General features: G+C 42.5%; 1 protein-coding gene across 2 annotated transcripts in view; it reads right to left on the bottom strand.

The window, feature by feature from the left end:
• onecut2 (one cut homeobox 2) overlaps positions 1–12676 on the bottom strand; it is a 33472-nt gene extending 20796 nt beyond the window's left edge. For both annotated transcript variants that reach the window (XM_037117506.1, XM_037117507.1), the window contains exon 1: positions 11113–12676. In XM_037117506.1, the coding sequence (XP_036973401.1) occupies positions 11113–12337 (1225 nt within the window). In that variant the 5' untranslated portion in view covers positions 12338–12676. The remainder of the gene's footprint in view (positions 1–11112) is intronic.

The following is a 12676-nucleotide window of genomic DNA, read 5'->3' as shown; positions in this document are numbered from 1 at the left end:
AACTGAAGTTACGCAAATAACACAGGTACGTTCGTCAATAAAGTTACATATATATCTATATTTCCTTAACCTAATCACCTGCGAGGGTACATTAAAGGTCCAGTATGCCTGTTGCTGGTACACTGCATCTGTCATACTGTATCAGATCAGTACACAAGCTTTCTGTTAAAAAGTCACCAAGCCCAAAGTTTGTTAGACCTAATTACGTCACTATGACATCTCCAAGGTTACTTTCTGTAATTGGACTATAGCTCCTCCAGAGCACAGAAAATATCATACAACTATTACTAACAGCCTACTAACCATGACAAATAAACTGGAGTGGATGTGTAAAATCAGGACTTTCTTCTCAGGTGGACTGCTACAAAATTCCACCGTGATCTTTACGCTCCACGTTACAAAACAGCAGCCTGAGCATTTGGGTGTTGATGACTGGGGGAGCGGAGGGAGAAAGACTGATGGAGAAAAATTACTTCTGGCATGTTTATTCTCTTCAAGGACTGGGCAGACACACGAAACACCAGGACTGATGGGAAATGCAGTCCATAATTTGAGAAAGATGAGGCTTTTTAACAATATCACTGTACTGAGATATTACCGCTAATGCACTGCTTTCAAAATGCATTTGGCAAATTGTGTGGAAAAACTGATTTGGTCTTTTAAGAAGATTCAGAGTTGCGTTCCTGTCGTCCCCGCTGCTTTGCACCTGTGTGTGTGTGTGTGTGTGTGTGTCGTATTGTGTAGCTCTGACTGATTGCGCCGTGTGTATTCTCTGAGCGCTCCGCCTCGATGAGCTCAGAGTCCTTGTGTCACGTTTGATTTGACCACCGTAATAAAGCGGCGACAGGACCATTTTCTCCTCTGAACCCCAACCGCTCAGCTGGCCCCAGCAACACCTCTCCCACTCCAGCACCGCCAGGGCGCCGTAATTGGTGTAGACAGTGTTAACAAAAAATCACTACGCTATTCCTCTGATTTTCTTATTGGGCGCTACAGTGAAGGTTGTAGATAGTCTGAACACACAGGGCTGGTGTTTGGAGTTTACGGATTTGATAAAGAGCTTGGTGTTTTGCTGAATGAATTTGAGTCTTTACATGGATGACACAGACAAAAACATGCAGATGTGTTGCTCTAATGTTTCCCCTTGAGCCACAAAAGGCATAATACAACTTTTATTTTACATTTTTCTGTCATGCAAAAACACTTTGTCATGTCTCGATTTCCAGCCTCCAAAACTGCTGTTGACAGGACAGTTCAGAGATAGACTGATAGACGGTTTCTATCAAATCTTCTCACACTGACCCACAAACAAACATCAAAAGTCTCCTCTCAGCAGCCTGAAATCCATTATTACGGATCAATAGTGGCCTGTGAATATGCAGGAGGTCAGAACAGAAACCCTGAAAACGGACACAAACTGTATTCCCACAGTCTGGAACTGTAAGACGAAACACACACACACATACACACACACACACGCGCACACACACACACACACACACACACACACACACACACACACACACACACACACACACACACACACACACCAGAGTAACTGCTGGTAATCTGTGTCATAAAGCAGGGTCCGGCTCATAAATAATGCACTGTGTCTGCTCGCAGCAGGATGCGTAAAATGGAAAATATTTAGGCTCAGTCATTCAGATTTTCAGCGCAGTGTGACTCAAGGTGGACTCTTCTCATTCTATCTCATTAAAGACTGATCAGACCAGTGATAAAGTATGGTTTTGAAACAACCAACACCAACAATTAATCTATACTAACTAGTACTGTTTCTGTATCCAAACCCTGATATACAGCATCTTCTTCATCTGTGCCATTTAAGTACAAAAACTATTGAAATCAGATCACATGATTCATTTGCCTTAATTTCCATGGAAAGCTCTGGGGCATCTTAAAGTGCATAACAGGTAGGTTATTCCAACCAAAACATCCAGACCAGCAACACTCCTGAACACATGACCGTGCACTGCCGGACTACTGACTGCTCTGTAGCTTTGCTAGCAACGAGTTTAGTACATTCATCAAGCTCTATGAGCTTTTTAGTCTAATAAATACATGAACAAACAGCTCTGTTCCAATCACATAAACATGAGCAAAATAGCATCAGGAACTCTGAAAAGGCTGCTTGGTGCCTCCATTAGCAGTAGCAGTACAAGTGTGCATTGTGTTCAATGGGTAAGCTTGGCTCAGGGCCTGTGTGCTTTGTGCTACTGAGTTAGCTTGCAGGAGCCTAATGGGCTCATCCGCTGTATACTGTGAGCACGGCGCATCTTTGTCATCGCTAAACCTTTTCCAGTTATCTAATGTCTCACTCACATGTAAGAAAACAACCAACATTATCATGTGAACTTAAACAAGAACATGTAGGACTGTTGTTGGTACTGTCAAGCTAGCATGTCAGTGCTGGAAAAATGACTGTACTTTCTCTGTCATTCTTGTGACACCAGCTTGCTAATAGCTTTAGCAAAACATCCGCCTAGTTTTGTGGAAGACTCCAGTCATGCACAATGGACACATGGGTAGGCAGCTATGTAGGCAGGCAGACAGACAAGTAGCCTGTCTAATGTTTCCATGGTCCAGCTGAGTGGACTGGAGGGGCTTGTTAGACACCTGCAACAGTCACAGTTATTGGATTTGTTTTTCTTTTGTAGGAGCATTTGACTTATTATTTGCTAATGGTTTTCTCCAAATATAACAAAAGACGCATCTAGAATAACTTACGAACCCTTAGCTTTAATGTGAAACATCTACAGGAAGCGCTGATTTCATTGGTAAATTTAACGGTGACCAAAAAACGGCAAGGTAAAAATCTATTTGAATAAACGTGTCAGTGACTGTGGTGACTGTGATATTACTCGGTTCACTGATTGAATCAGTGCTGAGGAAATGTTTCTTACACTGACTCAATCATGTAAACCATTATAGTCCAGGTTAATTCACCTCCGCCCTTCCACTGTGTGTTTTACCCAGCGTTTACTTTGTTTGTGCTGACGGAGGCTGCTATCTGTCCTCCGCCTTTTATATGAGCTATTCAATTCTAACACTGATTTTAGCATCGTTGTCTTTTCATCCATAATTCACTGGAGTCAAAAGCAGGCAGCATCCTCCGACAGAACAATGGACTCCTCCTCCTCCTCTCTCTCTCTCTCTCTCTCTCTCTCTCTCTGTCTCTCTCTTTCTCTCTCTCTCTTGCTCTCTCACTCCCTCCATTTTGCCTGGTTAACCTGGCTGCGAGGTGAAGAAGAAGTGAAGTGAGCAGACCGAGGTGGGTCACGCCGAGATTCCCATCAATAATTCATCAGGCCGCTGCTGCCTCTGCTTCTGTGTTCAATTCCCCCGACGATCACATAATACCTCCCCCCAAAAGAGACGGGCAGGTCCAAGGGAGGAGAGAGATGGCGAGAGAAAGGAAAAAGATTAAAAATGAGGTAGAGGGAGAGGAGAGGGGAAAAAAAAAAAAAAGCTCCAGAGAGACATTCAGAGATAGAGAGATTTTCAAGCATTTGTTTTGCTTTTAATACACTGCTTCACACCAAATTGTTGTCTTTTTCTTAAAAAATTCTGAATTTTGTATGTTGCTTGTATGATGATACTGTGCTAAGACTACAGGGCTAAGAGTGTGTGGACAACAAATCAGATCTCTCTGTACCTGAGAAGGAGCCAATTTGGGCTCAAAATGTTGTTCCTTCTGCCTTTATTTCAAAGGGGAGCTTTTCACGCTGCTGTTAGTCCTTGGCAGGCAGAAATCCCTCACACATTAAACCCATATGTGATACTTGGACGTGCCATTCTGAAACCATGAACATTTATCTGCCGCTATAACAGCCTCCACTCCACTGTTAAGACTTCCCATAAGAGTTTGGTGTTGGCTGCAGGGGTTGTTTTGTTTTGACCAAACCAATCATAGTTACTGATGAATTTGCCCCGTCATCGGCGTTGTAAGTCGACACAGAAGCTGTGATAGCGGATTCTGGGTGTTCTGTACTTTACCATGTAAAAGATGCTGACAGACCGATAGATGTTGATGGTAGGAAGATGACATCCTGATTCTCAGTCATGCCTAAAAAACTGATTGGTTCATTGTTTCTCCAGCTGAATCTGAAAAGCACATCAGCGTATCTTTTTGAATCACTGAAAAGATTGGAAATGCAGGGCTAAAGTGGCCTAACCCAAACCATCAAACATCAAAAATAACAGATGTGTCCAAAGACAGGTGTGTCCACTCATTTTTAGCCATGTAGTGTATTTAGGGGCGTGTTAGTAAAGACATTTTCAGTCTTGAATTGGACAGGAAAATTTTTTTTTTTAAAAAATCCCTTTGTGTAACTGCCGGTTTCAAAAGATACAGCAATTTGGCTCACATACACCCAAACAGAACAAAGAGGAAGAAACTATGTGACGATCAGAGGTGTAAAAACCAGATGGGACATGGAGGACAGATCCACCCTCAATGTATCACTGCAAACACAACTGCGTAAGTTCTATAATGACTGGAAAAGCATCTTTAAAGCAACATTATGTAACTATTTTACTTTAAAATAACAGCGTCAAAATCACCCCATACATTCTATAAAGTTGAATAATTGTGAGTTTATCAGGTGAACACAGTCTCTATTTTCCCTATAATTAGGACCAAGTAGCATTTTTCTTTCCAGGAATCTTCTTTGGAAATAATTTAGATTTATTATGCACAAGAGCATTATGGAAATAATTCTACAATGAAACACTGTGTAACATTTAAAAATGAATCCACGCATTTGTGTCTTCATGGATAGATTACTGTATTTGCACCTGTCTTAATTCTTTCCGGCAATCCAGCTCCTCTGGCATTTTGTGTAAAAGGCCTTTATTATGATGCACCCATGTGTCATTTTTGTTTTTGAAAAGTGTTAGAAATATAAATAAATCTTTACTATTTACTAACCCTGACCAAGAACACTGCACAAATAAATGAGAGAATGAGGCCATGAGGGGGAAGAAGTAGCCCTGCGACTACTGATTATTTTGTGAACGAAAGTTTTTTTTTCAAATGCCTCAATGTGACTCCTTCACATGTCATATTTTGTAAATATTCAATTTAATAATACATAATCCTAAGACACACTGCACATTCTTTAGATTAAAAGGCAGGAGCTAGGTCATCTCTGCTTTACAAATGCCTTTAACAAGTGTCGCTTTTCTAAAGGGAACCACGCAGAAGTGGTTGCTCTTTCATGTCTTTGCTGCTGCTGCACACTGCTCCTCCCGGCTCCTCTCAGGGTCAGGGGGATATTTGCTCCATCTATTGTCTCAGTGTTGCAGCGCTGACCTTTGACCCCAGCTCTATTGGCTGCTTGTACTGTTGTTGATCTAGGAATTGAAGCTATCTCTGTCCCTGCAGTCATTTTAAAGTCACAGTGGAGAGAAGAGAAAGCAATCGAATGAGCATGTGCATCCGTGTTTCCTCGTTAGCCTTCTCTGTGAAACCACAGGACGCCAAAACTGGAAGGACGAAAAACATTCGTATAATGGATCTGTTATTGCGTGAGAGATCTTAAAAAGTGGAAGCATAATGACTCAAAAATGACAAAATGACAAAAAAACCAAACAAACTGTGGGATCTACATGATTCAGAGACAGGTCGAGTACATGTTTGGCCTATATCAGCACAAAGACAGGAAGCATGGAGCTGCGTTGAGCAAGTTACTTTCAAAATGCAATAATTACATATTACTGGTTGCTTTCATTTTAAAGTAATATATTACATTCCAATATTACTGTCCGTGTTGAGTAATCTATTACTTGTCACACTGCTTTTGAGTTATTTTCAACTGAATGACCAATTAACCTATGTAGAACAATTAGACAGCCTAGATGTTTTGAAATAAAGGAAAGGCCTTGGACACCAGGGTCAGCAGGCAGACAAAGGATCAATGTCTGATGTATTATCAGATAGGAATAAATATTTTTAACTGTAGCCTGTAACGACGGGACAAGACAAACATCCCTTTTTTCTATGGCTTCTTATTGTAGTCACAGAACAAGGAATGCATGGACATGTGTGATTCAGGGATGTAAATTAAAGTGCGCTCAGAGGATCAGGCTTCATCACCTACGAACTACAGCTCATTTCAGTCACACAGAGACTGAACCAAGAATTTATTGGCTCAACCACATCAAACACACACAGTCTATGTTAATATTGGTCATGGTTGGTGTGGATGGCTTCTTAAAAGAACAACAAGCGCTTCACCTCAGTCGGTAACGCGGACTGTAACACATTACATGACCTTACTGTATTAATATATCATTAGGAACACATTATATTTCTCTGTTACCGCTACAAGAAATAAATGACTGCAGTGTATTTCGTAGGCCTCGCCCCTCACACAGTTATGGCTCGCTCCGAGCTTCATCAAGAGAGCAAAAACTGACCGTCAGAGAACTTCAGAACTGTGTGATTTACACAGGCCTGTCACCACAGCCACGTTTTTATACGACATATAGCCCCAGAAATAATTGCAATGAATGATATTACTGACACTATAATTTCAAGACCATTTTATGTCACTGATAAAATGATAGAGTCATAACATAATAATGCCAAGGTTTCACTTGCAAACGTTGGACATTATCACACACAGCAGCTGGTATGGGTTTTTCCTCATTATTAGGGGGAACGCAGATGAGTGCAGCTCCGTCACACAGCAGTGTAACTATGTGGCTGTGTCCAGTGTGTCCACACACCGACGCACAAATCACACAAACGCTGCCTTGCTCTCCTGCAGCTCCACCCTCCATCAATAGTCACTCGTTTTCAAATTAACCTATATTATCAAGCACCGACAGTGAAAACCTCATCCATGTTAGAACGTGCACAAGTTTTAAATAGGAAGAGTCTGAACTGGATTAAAACCTAGTGACCAAATATGCAGGAGGCTGAATAAATAGGCTGTACAAATAAGAAACAACACACCCAACTCACGTATATGGGTTCAGATATTATCAAATAATAACATTGATGATCAATAAGTAAACAGTCTACAGATATCAAATCTTTTTGGTTTTTTTTGTTTGTTTTTTTTGCAGTGATCATTCTTTAAGAGTTTATTCTGCAAAGACTGTTCGGCCAGACCACGTCATGTTCACACCGTGAGTGACACCTATTCTTCCTGAAAACAAAACTCAGAAGGATAATGATACTGAAAGGAAGACTCTACTGACAGATTTTACGGCCAAACATCGGAATGTGATGTAGCCGGAAACTACATATGATATGATACGAAATCCTTAAACATGTTATTAAAACACTACAAACCAAGTGAGATCATTAAGATATAATGTAAGTGTACAGAGACTGGAAATAAAACTTATTACGGTGAAATTCTTCTAAACAACATTTTAAATGTTGTTTTAGGAATAATATAGAAATATTATACTGTACATCTGTACTCTCTGGTCAGTTTCTGGTGCTATTGTAAAGCTGAGTCTCCTTGCTGGGAGCCAGAAAAACAATTTTTAACTTGTTACAGAAAAATGATTGGTAACATTATGAAAAGAAAAGTATGGAGAATCATAGCTCAGATATAAGGGCACTATGAATATCGACATGGCGTTAATAGCAGTTTCTACACAAACAACTTTTGGAGCCTCATTTATGGCTCTCAGAGGGGAGACCTGAAGACAGCCAGGATCCAGCCTGACAATCCCACAACCATAACATGAGTAAGACATAATAACTCTCCATTTAGGAACATTTTAAGCTGTGTCCTGTAAATTAACAGTACATTTTTATCAGGTTTTTAAACCAGTTATAGTTGTCGTTACTTTATGTTGTAATTTCATGTTGTGAGCTTTAATAAATATGGAACACAAGTGTGTTTTATCCCAAAGAAGACACACAGATTTGATAAAAGCAAAAAAAAATGTAAAACCATCACGTGCACCAATGTTAAATTTCTCTTTTAGACGACTTGATTCCACCAGGATAATTAACCCGGTGACCACAGTGCTTTTCAAACATGTCCTGGAAATATATCAAAAACAACTGCTGAAGATAAAATGTTGATGATGAAGGTTTTACTTCAGGTTGGATGTATTATAGTGACACCAGTAGTGCTATAAACACACGTCAATCACTCTTGGTTGGCCTTAGTGAAAGTGTTGAATTAAAGAAACACTTTTTTTTTTAGTGGAATAATTCTAATAATAATAATAATAATAATAATATTCAACTTAAAGTAAATGTCTTTTAATGCAACAAAGTTGAGCCTAACAGTACACCTCTATGCTCAATAAACACTATGTAATAAAAACCATGTATGTCTAAAATGCCAACTCTTCACAAAGTTAGAAAAACAGCCTTGTTTTAAATGTCATGACAATGGATTTTTTCCACAGTCTGATAATTATTTTGTTTAGGTGAAAATTTTGAAATATGGATCTTTTTTTCTCTTTTTGCTGGAAAGAAAGTAATGTATTATAAGTCCTACTTAATTTCAAACATTTTTTCATGACAACCTCTGTATACAAACTGTTACTGACTAATTATCCTACAGTTTGACATCATCCTGTGATCATTTAAACACGTAGCAACATTTTAATTCCACCATGCCTCCACACACTCTCTCATCAATAAGTGAATCTGCATAACCTTCCCCATGTATATTTCAATCTCATAATACATATATATAAAAGATTTCTTCATTTTGTTTGCCATGTGATTTTCAGTGTAAAGTGAATGTTAAATACTGGAATAAGGGTTTTTTTTCACAGTGCTTGAATGAATGAGAGAAAAAGTAGTGAAGCGAAGTGAAAATATCAATACTGAAGCAAGCTCTAACTGCTTTAAAAGACACCCGAGGAGCTATCCCAACACTGATCTCCTCTGTGTTATGTCCTTAAGGACTGAAGTCTATTTGTTACAAAACCTACTATTGGCTGGCATTAAGTGCACTGCAGTCAGGTGTTTGGAAGCTGACCTCGTACAACGGTAGGATCCGAAGTTTGTGGACTTTATGAGATCGAACAAATAACATTCAGTGTTGTTCAGTCAACTCAAGGTGTGTTCCTCTGGGCGTTAGACAACTTTAAAATAAATGAATAGTACATTTTAAAAAAACCTGAAAACTGTTCTCCTCGGCTCCCAAAAACTTTGGGAGATACTTGATTTTTACAGGAATTAGACTGTATCTCCAAAAACTGGAATTTATAAACCAGTGCTTTGTAAAAAGCTTATTCAACAAATACCTTCTTTATCTAACCACAGGCCATGATTCCCTCTATTTTCATCTTCTCCATTTTTGGTTTGGCCAGACTTTTATTTTATCATTATATTTGTTAATAATCATATATGATTTATGTTGCTATATTTAATGTATTTAGGTAAAACATTAGATGAAGGCATAATTAGAGTAAAACAAATGACGGGTGTGTTGAGTGTGAAACTGAAGGCAGCTCATGTTATTTTTTGCACAGACTTAAAAATGAAAAAAAAAATACAGTAAAACTTTAGAATAACCATCATTAATTGTTGTATCTTTATAATTAATCAAACTTTAGTCAGTAATCATTGTTAACAAACAATAAATCCTTTTTTAAAATGTATCAAAATATAGTTTATTGTAAAGTTGTAAACGGTTCATAAATACTGTTCAGTTCCTCTATAAATATTATTTGGAGGGTTTTGGAAGTTGTAGCCTCACAACTGTTGAATTAATTAATGTCACTGTTAACAGTGAAAACTATTTTTAAAAGTTTCATTTAAATTACTATGAACTTACCATTTATTGCTGATGATTATTAGAAAGGGTGACTACAAACACCTCTCACACAGATTAGAATTTAAACTGTAACTATAATTACTGTGCATGTAAACACGCTTATTTTCACTGTGAATTTTCCAAAACTGCAAAGTTCTTGAGGAAGCTTATAGGATATATTATTATTATTTTTTAAATAATGCCATGAAAACACCTCTGTTACATACATGAAATGTGATCAGGCCTAACTGTGAACTCACCACAGACAAACTAAAAGCCCAGCAGCAGCATTAAACTCTGTTCCTGCGCTGCAACGCTCCTTAAAAAGAGAGAAAATACCGGAATGTAACCCTCCACTCCTGAGCTGATCCCTGCGCGCCGTGCCGGGTCCCTGCTGCTGCCGCCCCCCCTCCTGCAGACAATAGAGGCTCGGGTGTCGGGACAGACACCGGGTCCCTCACTAGAGGGGGCCCCAGACCCGCTGATGCTGCAGACCTTCATGTTTGTGTCACAGCCGTCTGATCACCTCAAGCTCCCCCACAACCGAACACAAATCCTCTCCCGACGCTGCCTGTCTGCTCTGAGCGCTTCTCACACCTCTGTCCCGGAATATCATCCCTAATCCCTAATACCAGAAAACATGCAATAATCCTTTAACGGGCTAATGACAGAAACCACGCCATCCGAATGATATAATCCCTGCGATTAATCCCAAAAAGCATGAGGATGGTGAAGGATTAATATTCCACCCCTCCTTGATATAATGAAGCCTGAACAAGTTTAACGATGATGAATTATTCGCATTCTGTGCAACAATCACACAATGTAAAAACAATCCGCCCTTTCCGCTTTGTTACCCGATATTCTCTTAAAGTGCGATTTATTCTAAGCCTCATTTTCCAGCCTTAAATATAATGCGTAAATGTAGAGCCGAGTAAGAACGTGGTGTTTTGGTAAACCAGCAGGAAAAACACAATCTGGGCTTGCTGCACTGTCACAGAGAGGGAGAGAGGGGGGACTGTTGGAGGGAAATCCCGTGACCTTGTCATTTCGTATCGATCCCGTTTTGTTATTGATCAATAATGGTAATCATAACACCAGCGATTCTAAATAAATTCCGCGCATCTACGTCTGGGCGCCGTGCTGGAGAGGAGACACGAGGAGACACCAAAACAAAGCCAGGAAAAGATTTGTCTTTTTTTTTCTTTTTCGAAGTCAAGACAACAGGAGCGACAGCAGGGGGTCATTTCAGATTTGTGTTTTTTTTTTTCTTGGGGGGGTAAATTCCTCTTCTTGTTCCGACGCACACAAACAAACAAACTAACGAACTAACCACAGCAGCTCTTACCTGCCAGTCTGAGGGCCGACATCCTCTGAAACTCGGGCTCCTGCAGCCACTTCCACATCCTCCTGAAGGTCTCCCGGCCTGACTTTAGTTTACTCCAGGGTTTGGGGTTCCTCAGGAGGTCCGACAGGGTCCCCTGGGAGCGGCACAGCACCCTCTGGGCGAAGATGGCCTGGGGGATGCTGTACCTCTTCAGCTCCGCCGTGATCCTCTGCGCAACCTCCTTGGTGTTGATTTCCTCCAGCTGCCCCGAGCTGTTCACCCCCTGCGTCCCCGAGGAGGAGGGCGGTCTTTCCCTGGTGGAAGCCAACACGGGCCCGTGGGATGGAGACTGGAGGTGGGGGTTGGAGTGGGGGTGGTGGCCCGCCGAGGACGCGGCCGGGTGCCCCGGGTGGTGCATGCCGTTCAGGTGTGGCATCATCCCGGCCGCCGGGCCACCGAGGCCTCGGTGCTGGTGGTGGTCTCCTCTGGCCAGCATGGAGGCGGTGTGGTGTGCGTCGAAGTTCAGCATCTTGTCGTGGCCTCCGTGCGTCGTGGTGCCGTAGTTGTGGAGACCCTGCTGGGTGTTGTGTATGGAGCCCAGGCCGTTGCCCAGCACCGGGGACAGGCTCTGACCCATCCCGGACATGTGGTCCTTGTGATAGGGGCTGTACAGGTTGTTCATGCCCGGCAGCCCCCGCTCGTCCCGCATCAGGGTGAAGCTCCCGCTCACGTTCCCGGAGAGCCGCTGGTGGTGGTGGTGATGGTGATGATGGTGAAACTTGTCCGACACGGTGGAGATGGGGGGCAGCGGCTGCAGCGGGGTTAAGGTGGTGTAGGTGCCGCTCATCCCCATCCCGGGAGAGGACGTGTCGCAGGGCACGCTCATGGCGTGGTGCAGCGGCAGGGACAGCTCCGGTCGGTACTCCCCGCTGCCGTCCAGTATCGTGGCCATGCCGGTCACCATGGCCGAGCGGGATGAAGCGGCGGCGGCGGCCAGGTCCTGGTGTATCCGCAGGGTGGACGCCGCCGCCGCCGCCGCTGCCGCCGCCGCCCCGTGTCCCGATGAGCTCCCGCGGCCGTGGTGCGGGCTGTGGCCGCTCATCAGCTCCGCATCAGGGACCATGGAGCTCACCGCCACCCCGCCATGCAGGCTGCCAATGCCATCCATTGTCATGTCCGTGTTCATGGCGTAAGCGTCCAGGTCCTTGGCCAGGCATCGATAGGCGTTAGTGTAGGCAGTCTTCATTCATCTGTCCTCTCAGTCCATCAGGTCGCAGAATTATCTCTCCCTATCCTCCTTTCTCTCGCTGCTTCACCCGTGATGCGCCGGGATGGGTCAGTAGCCGTAGTCCCCCTTTTCCTTCACTTCCTCGGTTGTTTCCCCGTCCTCCGTAGGCCTCTCCAGCTCCGTGTCTTTGTGTATTTTCCCCGGTGTGTGCACATTTAAAAAAAAAAAAAAAAAAAAAGTGTTTTTTATCTCGATCGTACGGGCCTGTGCGGTGGCTCCCCCATATCCAGCCCTCTCCTCCTCCTGCGTTACTCTGCTCCTCAGACGGGAGCTGTCCACGGTCCCCTAGCCGACCGC

The sequence above is a fragment of the Acanthopagrus latus genome, chromosome 12 (genome assembly GCF_904848185.1).
Source record: "Acanthopagrus latus isolate v.2019 chromosome 12, fAcaLat1.1, whole genome shotgun sequence".
Taxonomy (NCBI): domain Eukaryota; kingdom Metazoa; phylum Chordata; class Actinopteri; order Spariformes; family Sparidae; genus Acanthopagrus; species Acanthopagrus latus.
The sequence above is the reverse complement of the archived record's forward strand: the minus strand, read 5'-3'. Positions and strand labels throughout refer to the sequence as shown.